General features: G+C 39.4%; 1 protein-coding gene across 3 annotated transcripts in view; it reads right to left on the bottom strand.

Annotated features, from left to right (window-relative positions):
- Window positions 1–20,399, bottom strand: part of Usp32 (ubiquitin specific peptidase 32) — a 217,704-nt gene that overhangs the window by 89,242 nt on the left and 108,063 nt on the right. For all 3 annotated transcript variants that reach the window (XM_029562419.1, XM_029562426.1, XM_008831098.3), the window contains exons 6-11: window positions 17,777–17,908; window positions 15,214–15,321; window positions 13,115–13,230; window positions 11,630–11,692; window positions 7,829–7,912; window positions 4,307–4,368 (exon numbers count right to left, since the gene is read on the bottom strand). In XM_029562419.1, coding sequence (XP_029418279.1) covers window positions 4,307–4,368; window positions 7,829–7,912; window positions 11,630–11,692; window positions 13,115–13,230; window positions 15,214–15,321; window positions 17,777–17,908 — 565 coding nt within the window. The remainder of the gene's footprint in view (window positions 1–4,306; window positions 4,369–7,828; window positions 7,913–11,629; window positions 11,693–13,114; window positions 13,231–15,213; window positions 15,322–17,776; window positions 17,909–20,399) is intronic.

Here is a 20,399-nt window from a genome sequence, read left to right as displayed (position 1 = left end):
TCCTCTTTGCTGCAGCTATCTAGTAATCTACAAAGTTATACTATTTCAACACTAGCATCGTTTAGACCATTTCAGATCTTTTGATTTAAATGTCTGTGTTACTTCAAAAATCATGTGAGGTGATGGGTCAAGAGGTCAGGTTGACCTAGAGAAGTCATTTGCCTCATACAGTACTCCTCATAATGGCTTTACCAACTGTCTCCACTGACGGCTAAGAAAGTTGCAGTTCTCTCTCACCAATCTTTCTCTTTGGGATAGGGTCTCACTGTGTGTAGCCCTGGTTAGCCCAAAACAATCTGCTATGTATACCAGGCTAGCTGCTGCCTCCTGAGGGCTAAAATGAAAGGTGTATATCACTATGCCTGGCACCAGTTCTCTATTTCTTAACTGGGTTCTCTTTGAGTTGTTGAATTGCAGCAGTTCTTTATTTGTTCTGATTATTTTATTTTTATTTTATGTGTATGAGTGTATTGCCTGCACGTATGTGAGTGCACCCGTGTCGTGCAACGCTGTGGAGGTCAGAAGTGGGCTTCGGATTCCACTGGAACTGGAGTTAAGGATGGTTAGCTAAGCCACCATGTGGGTGCTGGGAATCGAACCCGGGTCCTCTGCAAGAGCAGTCAGTGCTCTTAACCGCTGAGCCATCTCTCCAGCCCCGATTATTAGTTTCTTATCAGATACATGATTTACTGTCTTTCATTTTGTAGGGTGCCTTTTCATATACACAAGATTTTAATTTTGATGGAAGGCAAGCTCATGCTTTTGAAGTCATATCTAAGAATCAATTGCAAATTTTAAACTGTTCCTTTTCTCTTCTTACCTTCCCTCTTTCCCTCTCTCCTCCCTGCCCCTGTCCAAATCATTTTTAAGGAAGAGGCTGCTGGATACAGAATTCTTAGTTGTTTTTCAGCTCTTCAATAAAAATATCATCCCTCTTATTTCTGAATTATATGCTTTTTTTTTGTTTTGTTTTGAGAAAGAGTCTCACTATGTGGCCCTGGCTGGCCTGAAACTCACTATGTAGAGTTGGTTGGTCTTGAACTCACAGAGATCCACCTGCCTATGTCTCCTGAGTGCTGGGATTAAAGGCATAAGCCACTACACCTGATAGTTTTGTTTGTTTGTTTGTTTGTTTGTTTGTTTGTTTTTGTCTTTTTGAGACAGGGTCTCCCTGTAGCCCCAGCTGTCCTGGAACTCACTCTGTAGACCAGGCTGGCCTTGAAATCACAGAGATCCACCTGCCTCTGCCTCCCAAGTGCTGGGACTATAGGCGTGTACCACCACGCCTGGCAAAAGACATCATTTTAAACAAGTATTTTTTTGTCTGTGAGTGCAATGCCTGCATGTATATAAGTGCACCCATGTCATGCAATGCCCAAAGAGGTCAGAAGAAGGTGTTGAGTTCCCATAGAACTGGAGCTATGGATGGTTGTTAGTCACCATGTGGGTGCTGGGAATTGAAACCAAGTCCTCTGCAAGAGCAGCCAGCACTCTTAACCACCGAGCCATCTCTCTATCCCCTAGATTGATGTCCTGATCAAATCTTTTAAGTTTCTGGCAATTCTTTCTTCAAAATCTGTTCTTGGTTAGTGCTGTAAATGTAGCTGCAGTGAAGTCTTTGTGAACTAAGTCACTTCTAAGATTTCTCTCTCATTGAGATAGTCTTGCTACAGGATCAGGCTGTCTTCAAAATGTGACTCTCCTGCTTCAGCCTACTGTGTGCAGGGATTGCATACCTGCACCACTTGGCCCAGGTTTTTGGTTATTTGTTTGGCTTTGGAGAGACAATATGTAGCCCAGGCTGGCCCTGAACTTGTGGCAATCCCCCTGCCTCAATATCCCAAGTGCTGAGATTACAGGCATGAGGTACCAAATCTGGCCCGAGGTAAATTTCTATTAATGCTTTTTAATCTCCATACATGGGTCACATTTTCCTATCTTATAACAATCTCCTAATTTTTATTTTGATGAAACTGTTTAGTATTTTAGTAAGTCTAGCTTCTTTTACACTTTTCTTTTTTTCGAGAGTCTCACTACATATCCCAGGTTGGTCTCAAACTCACATTGTAGGCCAGACTGTCCTTAAACTTAAAATCCTCCTGCTGCCTTAGCCTCTCAAACTTTGGAGATTACAGGTATGAGGCACCATACCTGACTGCAAATCTGAATTCTATACCTCTGTGTATTTTGTTGTTGTTGATGTTTCTGTACTGTCTATCTTCCATGACAGTGTGCTTTCTATAAACTATTCAGTATCTTTATTTTAAATTAATTTTTGTTTTTATTTTTAAAAAATATTTTATTATTTAAAAAATATTTTATTTATTATTTTTATTTTATGTGTATCAGTGTATTGCCTGTATGTAGGTAGGCACACCCATGTCATGCAATTGCCTGCAGAGGTCAGAAGAGGGCATTGGATCCCCTGGAACTGGACTTAGGGATGGCTGTTAGCACTATGAGGGTGCTAGGAATTGAACTCTGGGCCATCTGCAAGAGCATCCGGTGCTCTTAACTGCCCCTTGTTTTTATTTTTAAACCAAACTATTTTGAAGTAAGTTTAACTTATCAGTCAACCAATGATTGAAGTTTTCACTCAGTCAATCCAAAAATCATGATAGGGATTTTAAAATCAAAATATAGACTTTAAAGGGTTGGAGAGATGGCTTAGGTGTTAAGAGCACTGGCTGTTCTTCCAGAAGACCAAGGTTTAATGTCCAGTACCCACATGGAAGCTAACAACTGTCCTTAACTCCAGTTCCAGGATTCAGCGTCCTCTTCTGTTCTCAAGGGCATTGCATGATACAGTGCACTTATAAACATATAGGCATAACACTCATACACATAAAAGTAAATAAATTTTAAAAAGATAGACTTTAAGCTAGACTTGGTGGTGTACACCTTTAGTTCCAGCACTCAGGAGGTAGAGGTTATTTCCAGTCTTGGTCAACATAGCAAGTTCTAGGCCAGCTGGGGAGACCCTGTCTCAAAATAAAAATAAAAAAAGCCTAAGAGAAAAATATGTTTCACCTCACAGTATATGATAAATTTAATTCCTCAATTATCACAGTCTGATGGTTTCACATTCAGATTTACTGGAAAATCAAATAAAGAAAATAAAAGCTACTACATAATTACTATTAATGAAAGGGGAGGAAGTCTTAGACTTGATTTTGTCATTTTTAGGTAACTTTTTTTTCCTTTTGGTCTTTTTGAGAGGGTCTCTGTGTAGGCACAACTGGTCTGGAACTCAATATGTAGACTAGGCTGGCCTTGAACTCAGAGATCTGCCTGCCTCTACCTCCCCAGTGCTGGGATCAAAGGTGTGCACCACTTCGCCCAGCTCATTTTTAGGTAATTTTAGGTTAAGTGCCTCAATGTCTCTAAATCTCAGTATTCTTGTACAAAGTGAGATGAAACTAATTTTATGCAGTTTTTTTGAGAACTAGATGAGACAGAAATCAAAATATTTGTGGCAAGGGATACATTTGTACAAAAATATAAGTTTTTAACATTTTATTATAACTAGGGATGTTATGAATAGTTGTAAAATACATCAAGAAATATAAATACAGGCTATCACAGATATCTTTCCTGTCTCTGCCTCTTGAGTGCTGGGATTAAAGACATATACCACCATACATGGCTTAAGTCTTTTTTGGTCTTTTTGAGACAGGGTCTCCATGTAGCCCCAGCTATCCTGGATTCACTATGGAGACCAGGCTGGCCTTGAACTCACAGAGATTTGCCTGCCTCTGCCTTCCGAGTGCTGGGATTAAAGGCATGCACCACCACTCCTGGCCAAACTGATATTTTATGAGAAGAAATCCTGCACGCTAGGTAAGTACTCTACCACTCCAGTTCCAATGTAATTTGGGTGCTAAATATAATTTGAATTATAAATCTAGGTCCTTGGAAGAAGGTACTTTAACAAAAATATTTCTACACATAATATTTTTTAAAAATAGCTCTACTGCCACTGGAGAGTTGGCTCAATGGTTAAGTACACTGGCAGCTCCTGCAGAGGGCCCAGGTTCAGTTTCCAGCAACCACATGTTGGCTAATAACTGTCTGTAACTCCAGTTCCAGGAGCTCCAATGCCCTCTACTTAGCCTCTACCAGCACTGCACTACACAGGTGCACTTACACATGCATGCAAAACATTTATAAAAATAATTTAAATAAAATATCTTTACTGAAATTATCAAAGTGAGACACACTGTTCCTTAGTAACTAATACATTTCAAGTGCTAGAAATTTCAACTATATAATAAAAACAATACACAGATCAAAACTACAAATTTACCTAATAATTTGTCCTTCTTCTTCTGGAGTAGCTGGTCTTAATCCCAGAACTATATGACATACCTACGGGAAAACAAAAAGGCTGATATCAACAACTAAATTGCATAATATTTGATGTTTGCATGAAATCTACTTTTTAGATGGAAATCTGAATTAGCAAGAATTTAGCTGGTGAATTATCAACAATTTACCTGTGCAAATTTTAACTTGTGTGGGATTTAATTTTTTTTCAAATTAAATACTAAAATCTAACTTCCAAATCTAAGAACAGAATAGCGGGACAGAAAAGAAAGAAGAGGAGAGAAGGCAGGATGGTAATGGGAAAAGAAATTTACTTTCTCAGAATATTTCTTTAATGCTAAATATTTTAATAAAATTCTTTCAACTACTATTGAACAAGTAGGTATTTAGGTAATTTTCTGTTTTAGGCTATAACAAAGTGTGTGTGTAAAAACACATATGCTGGGTCACAGGATATGCATACATCAAAGTTTCAGAAATACTGCCAATCTCTAAAGTCATTATACCAATTTGTATTCCTATCAGCAACATGTGAGAGCTCCCCTTGCTTGTTATCATCAACAATACCTTATACCACTTAAAAGTTAATCATTCTGGTTGGTACCTAGTGTGGCTTTAGTATATATTTCCATGATAATTAAAGAGATTAACCTAACCCCTTTTCACAAATTTACAAGGTATTTGGATATTGTTTGTTTATTCTCCTATTGGGGCCATGCATTTGTCTTGTTCATTTTTCTTCTTTGTATGTCCTATGCCCTACAAGTCTTTGTTAGAATACAGATATTGCAAGTATCTTCTTCCACATGGTGGCTTATCTTCTCACTCTCTTCACTTGATCTCAGTCAAAATGCCAAGAAGCAATCTTGTTCTCTTTTCTTCCTCCCTCCCTCCCTCCCTCTCTCTCTGCCTGTCTTTTTGAGACGGGGTCTCCCTGTAGCTCCAGCTGGCCTGGAACTCACTATATAGACTGGCCTCAAACTCACAAAGATCCGCCTGCCTCTACCTCCCAAGTGATGGGATTAAAAAGCATGCGCCACCATCCCTGGCTTCTTTTAGTTCTCTTAATGGTGCCCCTGCCCCCAGAATCTTGCTACATTGTTCAGGCTGGTCTTTAATACAAAATCCTCCTGCTTCAGCTTCCTGATGGGGGTTTCAGGCATATTCCACCAAGACCCCAGCTGCTTTAATAGGGTCTCTTGGTGGCCCACGCCTTTAATCCCAGCACTTGGGAGGCAGAGGCAGGTAGATGTGAGTTTGAGGCCAGCCTGGTCTACATATCGAGTTCCAGGCCAGCTGAGGCTACAGGGTAGAAAGCCAGACCTCCAGAACCTCACAATTATGTCCCCAGATGTGAGAATGGGGTAGGGAATAGCTTTCCTCCCTCCCTCTCTCCCTCCCTCCCTTCTCTCTCTCCTCTTAGTTTTTTGAGACAGGGTGCTCACTATGTAGCCTTGGCTGGCCTGTAATGACATCTCTGGATAAAGAAGAAAAAGAAGTTTTTATTTTATCAAAGTCCAACTTAAACACTTTTCCTCAGAGCTGGAGAGTTGGGTCAGTAGTTAAGAACACTGGCTGCTCTTACAGAGGACTGGGGTTTGATTCCCAGCACCCACATGGTGGCTAACAACCATCCATAACTACAGTTCCAGGGAAATCTGACACGCTCTTCTAACCTCTGCAGGCATTGCATGACATGGGTGCAGTTATATACGTGCAGGCAATATACTCATACACATAAAATAAAATAAACAGCCTGGGCATGGTGGTGCCCTCTAGGTTAATACTTTGTAAGAACTCTTTGCCATCTTTTTTATTTTTTTATTTTTTTAAATAGTCAGGCATGGTAGCGCATGTCTTTAGTCCCAGCACTTGGGAGGCAGAGGCAGGCGGATCTTTGTGAGTTCGAGGCCAGTCTGGTCTACATAGTAAATTCCAGGACAGCTGGGGCTACAAGGAAACGCTGTCTCAAAAAGACAAAAAATAAATAAATAAAAGAAAATAGAGCTGGGTATAGTGGCACACCTCCCAGCTCTCAGGAGACAGAAGTAGGCAGATCTCTGTGAGTTAAAGGCCAGCTTGGTCTTCACAGTGACTCCAGGCCAGTTGGGCCTACAGGGAGACCCTGTCTCAAAACTGACCAAAATAAATAAAAAAAATAAAATATATCCTCGGCCAGGTGTGGTGGCGCATGCCTTTAATCCCAGCACTTGGGAGGCAGAGGCAGGTGGATCTTTGTGAGTTCGAGGCCAGCTTGGTCTACATAGTGAGTTCCAGGACAGCTGGGGCGACAAAGAGACCCTGTCTCAAAAAGACAAAAAAAAAAAAAAAAAAAAAAAAAGAAAAAGAAAAGAAAAAGAAATATATATATGTCTTTATGTCTCACTCTAAGTCCGAATGGTTACAATTAAGAAAATAGAAACAGGTGCTGGAGAGATGGTTCAGCGGTCAACAGCACTAACTGCTCTTGCAGAGGACCCAGGTTTGATTCCCAGCACAATATGGCTAACAGCCGTCCATAATTCCAGTTCCAGGAGATCTGACGCTCTCTTCTGACCTCTGAGGGCACTGCACGACACAGGTACACTTACATGCAGGCAATACACTCAGAAGTACAATTAAAATAATAAAAACAAAAAATATAAATATATAAAGAAAATTCCAAAGAAGGCAATATCCAAAGTAAAAAAATTTAATACATTTTATGTGTATGAATGTACTGTCTGCATGTGTGTAAGTGCACCCATGTTGTGTAATGCCCACAGAAGTCAGAAAAGGTGTCAGATTCCCCTGGAACTGGAGTTACGGACAGTTGTTAGCCACCATGTGGGAGCATGTGGGAGCTGGGAATCAAACCTGGGTCCTCTGCAAGAGCAACCAGTACTCTTAACTACTGAGCCATCTCTCCAGCCCCTACCAAAGTCAAAATTCTACACAATAACTAAAGATACAAACTCAGCTGATTAAATGTTCATATACTGAGTATGAGGTAAAGTAGCTTTAAAATTAACAAGAATAAAAGGGTCTAGAGAACATACGACTGAGGATATTACTTTAGATTAAAAAAAAGATACTCGACCAATTTTCAAGTTAACAAGCAAGTCAGTTCTATTTATAATAGTAATCTATATTATTTTCTATTATATTTTATAAAGCCATCAACTTGAATCTTGGTTGTAAATTATAACTAACATTGATGGATATTATAGGCTTATCAGATTGTATACGCTTTAGATCTATGACAATTACACATTAGCTGTCAAGAAGAGACCAATTTCCATTTATTCAAACACTGCTGTAGAGCATACAAATTACCCTTTATTTAAATGGAAAATCATTAAACTAAAATAATTACTATTAAATACTAGATAGTATAGATGGGTCTTTCTATAAGGCATGCTTTTGTAGTCTAGATATGATAACAAGATATTATATGATGGAAAAGGCAGAATTGCTGGAACTACTATACCATTTCTGTATCTGTCATTTGACTTAAACATACCTGGAAGAGGAGATTCAAAAATTCATTGGCAAGAACATTTTTCACACTCCAGATCTGATAGTCTTCCAGAGTAAGATGGCCTATCTGCAAGAGAGATATTCAATGTATCTATTAACAATGTCCTTATTTATCCATTTCTTTTTATTTTTTTTTTTTTGTCTTTTTGAGACAGGGTCTCTCTGTAGCCCCAGCTGTCCTGGAACTCACTATGTAGACCAGCTGGCCTTGAACTCACAGAGATCCACCTGCCTCGAGTGCTGGGATTAAAGGCATGCGCCACCACACCCGGCTCAAATCAATAATATTTCTATATATCTCCTATGATGCTGTGATGGCTAATTCTGGGTGTCAACTTGACTGGATCTGGGATTAACTGAAATGAGAAAGATCTTGATTGGATCTTCCAAAGCTGGGAGACACACCCTAAATGTGGGTGTTACCTTCTGATGGCAGCCTGTATAAAAGGCCATGGCAGAGGAGAGCACTTGCTTTTAAATGCTGCTTGCCTTCTCTCTTGCTGGTGAGTTCCTCTTGCTGCTGTAGACTGAAGACTAGCTGATCCTTTGGAATTCATCAGACCTTCAGCACCAGATTGGGACTATTGAGACATCCAGCTTTGTGGACTGAGCGACTACCGGATTCTCAGCCTCCCCAGTGTGGTGCAGCCATTGTTGGACTACTTGGACTCTATCCTAAGCTGATAAATCCATATATATATACATATATTCATTCTACGGGTTCTGTTTCTTTAGAGAACCCTGACTAATACAGATGCTATCTGTTTACATGAAAGGTAGACCAATTAATACAAATTTACAAGTGGTAAGACATACATTCATCCTGTAATTCTATCCAGTCAGTGGAACCAAAGTACTTATTGACTATTTCCATTCTCCAATAAGACTTGGGAAATAGTGGCACTCATCTGTAATCTCCACACGGGGGAGGCAGAAGCAGCTAGATCAGAAGTTCATGGCCATTCTTGGCTACAGAGAGAGTTTGAGGTTAGCCTGGGCTACAGAGTGAAATGCTGTTTCAAAAAACAAAAGGACCACACGCCTTTAATCCCAGCACTCCTGGGGCAGAGGCAGGTGGTTCTCTGTGAGTCTGCAGGTGGTTCTCTGTGAGTTCAAGTCCAGTCTGGTCTACATAGCGAGTTCCAGGCCATAGTGAGACCCTGTCTCAAAAACAAAAACCAAAAATAACAAAAATAAAGTGTTTTAAATAATGGTAGATACTATTGGTGTCTATTGGATATTCTCCAGAATATCCAAGTTCTACTTTAAACCGTTATCATTTTACTATCATGGGTATGTGGTGATTGAGCAGCTAAATAATCTTAATGGTCAATAGAGCCAGAAAGAGAAATCCTGTTTAATATAAAAATAAACAGCAACACCTGTATATTTATGACACTAAGGCAAAAAAGTGTTTAAATTCCATGTCTAGCTGAGTGTGGTGGCACACGCCTTTAATCCCAGTGCTTGGGAGGCAGAGGCAGGTGGATATCTGTGAGTTCAAGGCCAGCCTGGTCTACATAGCGAGTTCCAGGCTAGCTGGAACTACAGGGAGACCCTGTCTCAAAAAGACTTATGCTGAGCTGGGGGAAGGGGGCATGGGTACCACAGCCAAGAGGTGGAGGTCAGAGGGCTCCTTGTAGGAGTTGGTCTTCTCCTTTTACCACATGGGTTTTGTGGATTGAACTCAAGTTGTAAGCCTTGGCAGCAAGTACCTCCACCCTTTGAGCCATCTCATAGCCTCTATTTTCTTTTCTTTTTAAAAAAATATTTTATTTACTACTTTTATTGCCTGCATGTAGGTAAATGCACCCATGTCACGCAATACCGGTAGAGGCGAGAAGAGGGCGTCAGATCCCCTGGAACTGGAGTTACAGATGGTTCTTAGCCACCATGTGGGTGCTGGAAATAGAATCCAGGTCCTCTGCAAGAGTAATCAGTGCTCTTAATTGCTGAGTCATCTCTCCAGTCCCCTCTATCTTCTTTTAAATCAAGGTCTTGCTATTGCCTGGAACTCTTGCTATGGTGGTTTGAATGGGAAATATTCCCCATTGGCACAAGTATCTAACACTTGGTCCTCAGGTGGTAGCCCTGTTTGGTGAGACCATGGGACCTTTAGGAGGTGTAGCCTAGTTGGAGGAAGTAAGCCCTTGGGGGTGGGTTTTGACAGTTATAGCCTTGCCCCCCTTCCAGCTCACGTGCTCTCTGCTTCATATTTGTGGCTGAAAATGTGCTCTCTGAGCTTCCCACTCCAGCTTCCTGCTGCCATGCCTCCCCACCATTATGGATTCCCTTCTGGAATCATAAGTCAACTCTTTTTTCCATAAGTCACTTTTGGTCATGGTGTTTTATCATAGCAATAAAAAGTAACAAATATAGTGTGCACCATCCAACCAGACTACAAAACAGTACCTTCTCCAGGTTTCTGTTCTTTTTTTTTTTTTTTTTTCCAGTCTTTTTGAGACAGGGTCTCCCTGTAGCCCCAGATGTTCTGGAACTCACTATGTAGACCAGGTTGGCCTTGAATTCACAGAGATCCCCATGCCTCTGCCTCCCAAGTGCTGGGATTAAAGGCGTGTGCCACCACACCCTGCTCAGGTTTCTGTTCTTATACATACCAAAGAGAAGTGGATATTTTGACAGAGAAAGGAAAAAGAGGGGAACATTAAATTGCTAAGTTAAGCTCTAGCTCTTAATTCATTGTTTCTATTGAAAAGTAGTTAATAGGGTTTTGTTATTCCTTTAGTAACTATGATTGAATAAAAAAACTGACTTCTACCAAAAAAAAAAAAAAAACTGACTTCTATTTTCTGTGACCCTGTAACCAATCTGATGCTTAGTACACATCAATATTTAAGTAAAAAGGCTCAAATTTCCCTCATATACAGAAATTATTTTCAATTTTATAGAGACACACAGACATAACAGTAAGGCAAACTACAGGAGTAAACCTGCTTTGAGATTGCTACCAGTAATTGTTACCAAACTAAATTCAAGGAGTTATTATTTGTAATATACACTTGTATTGCCTCAGGTATCTTTACGGTCCTTCCCAGTACATCTGACTACTCCTGAATTTCATGACTACAACTTCTATCACTCTTAGCTTTTTTTATGTTGAGACAGGGTCTCACTATATATAGGCAGGTCTTACCCTCACGGAGATCTGCCTGCCTCAGCCTCCTAGTACTGGGATTAAAGATGTACACCACTATTCAGGGCCTGTTCTTAACATAAATGACATTGCTATATTTGGTTTCTTTTATTCAGTATAAAGCTATCCTTACTGTAACTTATTAAATGGAAGAAGTAAAGATGATAAACTATAGCTGTCAATAGAGGTGTCTATTTAATTCGTATATTAGACTTGTTTGAGTTGTTTAAAAATATAGAGTTGTTTAAAAATGGAATGAGTGGTTAGAGAGATGGCTCGGTGGTAAAGAGCACTGGCTATTCTTGCAGAGGACCTGGGATTGATTCCCAGCACCCATGTGGCAGCTAGTAATTGTCCATAACTCCAGTTCCAGGGGATCTGATGACCTCTTCTGACCTCCACAGGCATTGCATGACACAGGTACACTTACACATGCAGGCAACACACACAGACACAGACACACACACACAAGATAGAATGAGCTATCTTTAGAGATAATGTGAAGGTATTTTAATCACAGGCTCAGAAAAGTGGAGATAATGCAGAAGAGTTATTTGACCATGTATATAAGCAGCACATCTTGATTTAGGTACATAGCATTTTTAGAAAATTAGTCATAGCCAAACTCACCTTTGTGGTATCATGTGCATTCAATATGCCTTCTACAATGTCAGAGAGATCCATATGTAATTCCTTAAAAAGAAATCCAGTGAGTACTCAGAAAAAAAAGTGTCTATGTTACCTTTACTTTATTCATTCCTTTTTTTTTTTTATTAAGGACTGAACCCAAGGCTTTGACCATGCTAGGCAAGCACTCTACCACTCTACTACTGAGCTAAAGTATACTGTCTGATCATAAACAGACTCTCATATATCTAAAAAATTAAGATAATTTCTTGTTCCATTCTGATTTTATATAGCAAGTATAGTTTTTTAAAAAATTTACTACTTTTATTTTATGTGTATGAGTGCATTGCCTGCATGGATGTAAGTGAACCTGTGTTGCGCAATGCCCTAAGAGATCAAAAGAGGGTATCAGATTCCCTGGAACTGGAGTTATGACAGTTGTTATCCACTGTTGGGGAACCCAACAGTTAAGGTCAGCTCCTTTCTCAGCAGGGGCTTCCTGCCTGACTTACCTGGAAAGTGCCTCCAAGCACAGATGCCTGACCTTATTCAGAACATGACCTTTGGCATAGTTACCTGCAATAAAACTGCCCCCAGGTTTTTTCTATATGATAATTAGGCATTGCCCTATAGTCAGATGATAGGATCCCCCTGCTACATGTAAATAAAGCATACTATGAGCACCTATCAGCTGAAGTTTTGGCTGCTGCCTCCACACTATATTTTCCCTGACCCCTACTGAATAAACGGAGCTGTATCGCTGTATCACTGAATCTGCCTCCCCGGAAAGGCTTTCTTCCGTCATGCTCACTGGCCATCCTGACCCGGTTCATCGCTTCTGCTCCCTTTGTTCTTGTGGATCAGTGGTCAACGATCCACGAGCGGAGGGAGAGACCCCACAACCCACCATGTGGCTTCTGGGAATTGAACCTGGGCCCTCTGTAAGAGCAGTCAATGCTCTTAATGCTGAGCCAACTCTCCAGCCCTGTAAGTATAGTTCTAAAATTTTTTCTAAGGTAAATTTTCTTTCCAAATTTGTATCATTGGTTATGATATATTTTATATCTATATATATTTTTTGGTCTTTTTGAGACAGGGTCTCCTTGTAGCCCCAGCTGGCCTAGAACTCATTATGTAGACAAGACTAGCCTTGATCTCATAGAGATCTGCATGCCTCTGAGTGCTGGAATTAAAGACCTGCGCTACCATGCTGGCGATTATGCTGTGATATTTTGAATAACATAATACAGCAATCAAAAACATCAATGAATTCTTGCATTCATTCCATCTTCCTATTGGAAGTTTATACACAACAAGATGTAAACAATCAGAAGACTTGAGCAGAGCATGGTACATAGCACATGCCAATAATCCATAGCATTTGGGAGGCTAAGGCAGGAGGATCAGGAGTTTGACTTATGTAGTCAGCTTTGACTACATAAGACCCTGTCTCAAAGAACAACAAACAAACAAAAAACCAAAACTTACAGGGATATTATCAGTGCGGTTATCCTTCCAGACCTCTAAAAGTGCAACCACCATGTCTTTCAGTTCATCCCTGGAGAGAACTCCATCTCGGTCAACATCAAACACCTTGAAGCAAACTAATGAAAAGAAACTCTTAGAGAAAGAAATAACTTTGGGCTCTGAAGCATAATATATTGTATTAGAAACTACCCTGTATAATTGGTTTTTATTTTTTCTTTTGGTCTTCTTGAGACAGGGTCTCCCTGTAGCCCCAGCTGGCCTGGAACTCGCTATGTAGACCACACTGGTCTGGTCTCAAACTCACAGAGATCTGCCTGCCTCTGCCTCTCGAGTGCTGGGATTAAAAGCATGCGAAACCCTACCAGGCTGGGTTTTCTTTTAAAAATTTTTATTTATTTATGTGTGTATTGCTTGCATGTAGGTAGGTGCACCCATGTCGTGCAATGCCTGCAGAGGTCAGAGAAGGCATCAGATCCCCTGGAACTGGAGTTACAGATGGTTGTCAGCTGCCATGTGGGTGCTGGGAATCGATCCCAGGTCCTCTGTAAGAGCAGTCAGTGCTCTTAACTGCTGAGCCATCTCTCTAACCCCATGTTTGCTAATTTTTTATTTTTAATTTAAAAAATTATGTGTAATATGAGTGCCTGCCTATGGAGGTTAGAAGAGGACATCAGATCTGCTGGAGCTGGAATTACACAACTGTGAGCCACCACATGGATGCTGGGAACTGAACTCTGGTCCTCTGAAAGAACAGTAAGTGTTCTTAACCACTGCACCATCTCTCCAGCCCTTTAGACACTTAGTTTTCCCAGCAAGTACATAATGGAGCAGTTCTCATCAGAAGCAGATAAATACTACATCATTACTTTTTTTTTTGGAACATGTAGAACTTTGTGAACAGATTTCATGACTATTTCTAAATTATTACTCAAGTTGAGGAGACCTACCTATCAGTCAAATCTAAAGCTGACTTCTTTATACATTAGAAAGGGGAATAAATATTGCCTTATAGGTTCTGAAGGGGTAAGGTAAGCCTTTAAAGTCAACTTCTTTTCTTCTCTTTTTTCTTGGTGTATTCTGGATCAATCCCAGAGTCTTCAGTATGTTATTTAAGTAAATCACACTTTAAGAGCATTTTAGCCGGGTGTGGTGGCACATGCCTTTAATCCCAGCACTCTGGGAGGCAGAGGCAGGTAGATCGCTGTTGAGTTTGAGGTCAGCCTGATCTACATAGTGAGTTCTAGGCCAGCTAGGACTACAGAGAGACCCTTTCTTTAAAAAAAAAAAAAAAGCATTTTAGATTAAATACCCTTTTAGCATTTAATATAATTATGTCTGATTATAACTTTCATCTTGCCAACAAAATATTGTGTCTAAATGACAGAAAATGATTTATACTTCAAATTATACAAGATACAAAGGACTCTATAGACTAACAGAAAATATTTGCTAAATATATAAAATTTTCAGCTGGGCCTGGTGGCTCACATATATAATTCCAGCACCCTGGAGGCTGATACATGAGGATAAAGAATTCAAAGCCAGCCTAGGCAACACAGTAAGACCAATTTTAAAAAAGGGTTTTACCCTATTTTTCATGAATTACAGATTTTCCAGGAAAACCAAACTCATTATTAACAGAAAAGACCCTAAACTATTTCCTAGTACAAAAGAATTGGTTATTTGCTTTCTTAGAGTCAACTCGGTAAAATGTCAAGTACAAGATAACTATTTGCCAATCTGAGAGTTTAAAAAACTCAAGCCTTGGGGTTGGAGAGATGGCTCAGTGGTTAAGAACACTGGCTGTTCTTGCAGAAGACCCAGGTTCGAATCCCAGCACCCACATGGCAGCTAATAACTGTCCATAACTCCAGTCCCAGGGGATGTGACAGCCTCTTCTGACCTCCGCGGGCATTGCACAACATGGGTGCACTGACCTACATGCAGGCAACACACGCATATACATAAAAACAAAAACAAAACAAAACCAACCCCCAAAAAACCCCTCAAGTCTTAATCCACCAATGACCTACATGGATGAAAGCTGAATTTCTCTCTGCACAATTAGCCCTGTTGCAGGTACTGTTTGTCACACTTACATTTCTGTCTTTCAGCCAGAGGGCCTCTGCAACAGGCTGATAACCCACAGGATATCTCCTTGAAGTCTATGTGATTGTCACGATTTTCATCAAAAGCATTAAATAAACCTACAAAATAGAAAAAAGACACCATAAATCACAGCCAAAAAACCTTCTAATGTTAATACTGACATGTTTATGAAATTAGGACGCAATGTCTCTTTCCCACAAATTGGCTAAATTAAAAAAAAAAGTATCAGTAGCTTCCAATTTTCTCAGGAAATATTTCTCTTTTCCACCTTAGTATAATTAGAACTAAAACTTTTATCCAGGAAGACAGAAAATACATTATATTCCTTTAGTATTTGGTTATATCTGTGTGTGCCTCTCTTACATAAATTATTTAATAGCCTAAGGATACCTATATTTTTTAATGGCAACAAATGAAAATTAAGAATCAAGAAAACTCAGAAATTATAAGGATTATCCTTAGAAAGACTGAGAAGAGAAAGAGGAAAAAGAAACATTGAACTGCTTTTTAAGTGAATATTCAAATGTGTATTATTGCTTCCATAAAGCTTTTTCATGGAGAAAAGGAAGTACATTATACTACAAGAAATTCTCTACTACAGTACTTCTTTGTACAATTTTATCTTTCACATATGCCTATTTTAAATTTCAGAAATGAACATGGATTTAAAATTGAATTTTGTGCTTTCAAATTTTTTTGTAAAAGAGCAATTTTGTTTTCAAATGAACTAGATATTCTTTTTTCCCCCCAATATAGTATCTTTATTCTTTGACAATTTAATACACGTAAATAATGTTATTTGTTCGTATCCATCCCCAACTTTTCCCAGGCAACCTCAACACATCCCCCTCCTCCTTCAATCATCCAATTTTTGGGGGGTTCTTTTTGAGATGATCTCCCTGTAGCCCCAGCTGGCCTGACCAGGCTGGTCTTGATCTCACAGAGCTTTGCCTACCATCACATCTGGCCACCCAATTTTAAAAGGTAAAATACAGCTACACTGTTGAATAAGCAGAAATCCAGAACGTGTGGCTGGTGAGATGGTTCAGCAAGTTAAAGGGCTTGCTGCTAAGTCTGATGACAGGAATTTGGTCCCTGAAACAGGTAGGAAGAGAGAACAGACTTTAGAAAGTCGTCCTCTGACCTCCAAACGTGCTGTGGTATCCATGAGGACACACACACAAATAAATGTTAACAAAAAAAAAACCCAGAGCTATACTATTGACTACTTTTGAAATATCCTAGGTATCTGAAAAAAAAAAAAAAAAAAAGATTGTGTATTCTAAGAATCTAACTCAGTGTTTCAGTTTGAACATAGAAAACTAAGCCAGGTTAACGGTACATGTCTATAATCACTTGGGAGCTGGAGCAAGGGGAATCAAGGACTTAAAGACCATTCTTTGATAGATACTGAGTTTGAGGTGAGCTTAGGGTACATGAGACCCTGCCTCAAAACAAAAACAAAATAATATTGGAAAACTAAAAGTCCAGAGGGAGTTAAGTAATCTCACAAGAAAAGTTTAAAACCTTCAGAAGCAGGCTAGGGGTATAGTTCAGTGATAGAATACTTGCCTTACATGTGCAAGGCCCATGCCATCTATACTCTCCGGCTCTGCAAAAAGTAAAAAACTAAAAAAAAAATTCACAACCAGAAGCAGAACCCAATTATTCATATTCCAAATACAATATGTTTATATAATGCCATCTATAATATGCTTCCTTATATTTATCTTTTTTTAAAAAAATTATTTTTTGTCTTTTTTTTTTTTTTGTCTTTTTGAGACAGGGTCTCCCTGTAGCCCCAGCTGTCCTGGAACTCACTACGTAGACCAGGCTGGCCTTGAACTTGCAGAGATCTGGCCTGTCTCTGCCTCCCGAGTTCTGGGATTAAAGGCGTGCACCACCACGCCCAGCCTATATTTTTATCTTTAAAAGGGGGGAAAAATCATATGGAGCTAGACTAGACTAGACTTCTATTTCTTTTTTCAAGGGGGGCAGCAGTGAAATCTTATGTGAACGGAACGAAAAGGGGAGGCACTCTGGCTAAGGAAACCTGGAGCTCTGCCATGCAGAGCTACCACCCTACTTCATGTATTACTGTTAACAAGCCTTACTGGAGCACAATTTTATAACTACTGACTTGGTCAAACTGATTTTTTTTTTTTTTTCGGTCTTTTTGAGACTGGGTCTTCCGGTCACCCCAGCTAGCCTGGCACTTGCTAAGTAGACCAGGCTAGCCTCAATCTCACAGAGATTTGCCTGCCTTTGCCTCCGATTAAAGGCATGGGCCACCATGCCCAGGAAGTCAAACTAATTTTATATGTAAGAATATTCAGGTACAAAGAGATAATCTGATTTACGAAAGATACCAGTGGTAGAATATGAACCATACGACTAAATGGAACTTTCTCACTTTATTTACTCTTTACTATTAACAAGGAACTGGGAGCCTACAAGAATATGGCAATATGGCTTGTTAGAATATGGTTACAAGATGGACTGGGGTATACTTATTTACCTATGAATATCTGTAGAAAATGGAGTATTTCCTACCTTCACTTAGAGAAGGGCGAATAGGTGGTGAAACCAATGGGCCAAAGGTTTCTAAATCAAACCGTCCAGTCCGAGATTGAGCCTTCAGTAGCCAATAACGTTTCTCAAGATCAATGATGTCTGATTCCTCCACTAAGAATCAAATCAAACAAGATTATAAAACTCCAGAATGCTCTTAAGGGCAGTTAGCTTGTCTTTCAAGGACATATTTTCTCAATTCAATTACTAAAAATAATTATCATCAAAACACAACACTGAAAAATAAATTTAACAAATTTAAATTTGTAGGAGAATTAAATCAAAATAAGAAAAAGCAAGAGATGCATGCCTTTAGTCCCAGCACTCAGGAGGCAGACGCAGGCATAACTATGAGTTCAAGGCCTGCCTGGTCTACATAGTGAGTTCTAGGGCTACAAGGAGACCCTGTCTCAAAACAACAACAACAAACTCAAAAAATAAAATTCAGGAACCTCCCCCCCTGCAATTTCCCACTAAGTAGGCTGCTTAAATACAAAGTATAAAATAATATACTATTGAGTAATTTATTTTATTTTATTTATTTATTTTTGTTGTTTTTTGAGACAGGGTCTCCTTGTAGCCCCAGCTGTCCTGGAACTCACTGTGTGGACCAGGCTGGCCTTGAACTCACAGAGATCCACCTGCCTCTGCCTCCCGAGTGCTGGGATTAAAGGCGTTTGCCACCACGCCCTGCAAGAGCCATTTCTTTTAACCTCTGATACTACTTTTATCTGTTTTCATGTTTGTTAGTTTTCAATCTCCAGCCTAGATTTAAATTATGTATATCTTCTTTCTTCGTCAGACTGTAAACATCATAACAATATGGTTACGTCTGACTTGTACTGTCAACAACAACACACCAGGCAAAATCCTAAAAGCATGGTTACATTATGTATTTGTTTTCTCCTCATGAGGACTTAAAATAAAATTTAGGAAGTTCCTAGATATTTATTCTCAAACATGGTAATCAAAGTGATCTTATTAAAATATAATCTGGGAATGTCCCCTTCTGTCCATAGTGGAACAACTAGCATCTTGTCTTCTTGCCACTAGAAACTGTACAAAATATATAAATCAAGTACTTTCTAGAAATTAGAGAGCAGGCAGTACAGGACTGTGATCCACGAGATCAAGAAACTACTATTAGGTAAGCATGTCTATTGCCCTGGCTTTCTGCCTATGCTTACAATCTCAAATATGGCAAGGAGTAAGGAACCTCAGTACAAAGATTTCACTGAGTTAAGAACAAAGGTTACCACAGAGATGCTGAAGTAGCTAAAAGTTAGGAAAAAGTGTCGAAAATGAGTTATGCAAAGCAAGAGCTCCAGAATTCTGCACAGTTGTATGCCTAGTTTTGGCAGAACATTAAGCTTTGTTATACAGAATGACACTCACTGAAGCTGGGCTAGGAAGTGAAAGCAGGAACATTCCCAGAGCTTACACAAGCCTAGGAGATACCACGTAACATTCACAATGTCTAGCATTGGGAAAAAACATGAAAAAAGGATGGTAAGATGGCTCAGCAGGTAAAGGAGCTTATCATCAAGGCTCACAAACAGAGTTTGAGCCCCAGAACCTACAGGGAGGAAGAAGAAAACCAACTACCCTAAGTTGTTACCTGACTTGCATAGACATGTGCATGTATGTGTACAGACAAAATAAATAAGAAAATATGAAAGAAGTAGGAAGATATAACACAAAGCCAGGATGATAATCAACAGAAAAAGACCTAGAAATAAATAACAGTGATGGAATTAGACATGGCTTGTAAATATGAGTTATAAATATCAAGAATTAAAGAAACACACTGAGGTAAGAAATGGACACTATAAAAATAACTGAAGCAACTACTAAAGATGAAAAATATATCTGAAATTTTAAAAATCCACTGGAGAACTAAGAAGTAGATTAAGAGACCAGAGAGGAGAGACAAATAAACTTGGAACACCAGGCAGAATAAACTATCCAAATGGAAACAAAGAGAAAACAGGCTGAAAAATTCACCAGAACTCCAGTGACCTATAAGATAGTAACAAACATAAATACAATTTTGGATGGACCCAAAAAAGGTGGGAAGAAACTATCTGAAATAATTACAACTGAAAATTTTCTTCTTTTTCCCCTTTGGAGATAGGATCTTAGTATGTAGCCCAGGATGGCCTGGAATTCACAGTAATCCTCTTATCTCAGCCTTCCAAGTATTGGTATTACAGGCATGTACCATCATATTCAGTTCTTTTTATTTCATGAGATAAGGTTTTGCTATGTAACCCAAGCTGAGCTCAAACTCACAGCAATCCTCCTGCCTCAGCCTGCCAAGTGTGGGATTATAGGTATGTATAGGTATGTATAGGTATGTGACTGACAATTTTATAAATTTGGTGAAAACTAATTCTCCAGACCTACCCAACACTAAAGCAAGATTTAATCAAATTGCTGAGAATGAGAAAACTTCAGGGCTGGGGAGGTAGTTCAGTGATAGAGCACTTGCCTAGCAAGAGTAGGGTCTGAGTTTGATCTCCAGCAGTGGGGGAGGGAGGGAGGGAGGGAATCTTAAAAGCAACAAGACCAGGAAAAACATTATAAACAGAACAAAGTAACGATT

Source organism: Nannospalax galili, unplaced genomic scaffold (assembly GCF_000622305.1).
Source record: "Nannospalax galili isolate Female #2095 unplaced genomic scaffold, S.galili_v1.0 scaffold1430, whole genome shotgun sequence".
Lineage (NCBI taxonomy): Eukaryota > Metazoa > Chordata > Mammalia > Rodentia > Spalacidae > Nannospalax > Nannospalax galili.
Note: the sequence above shows the minus strand (reverse complement) of the source record. Positions and strands in the feature narration are given on the sequence as shown.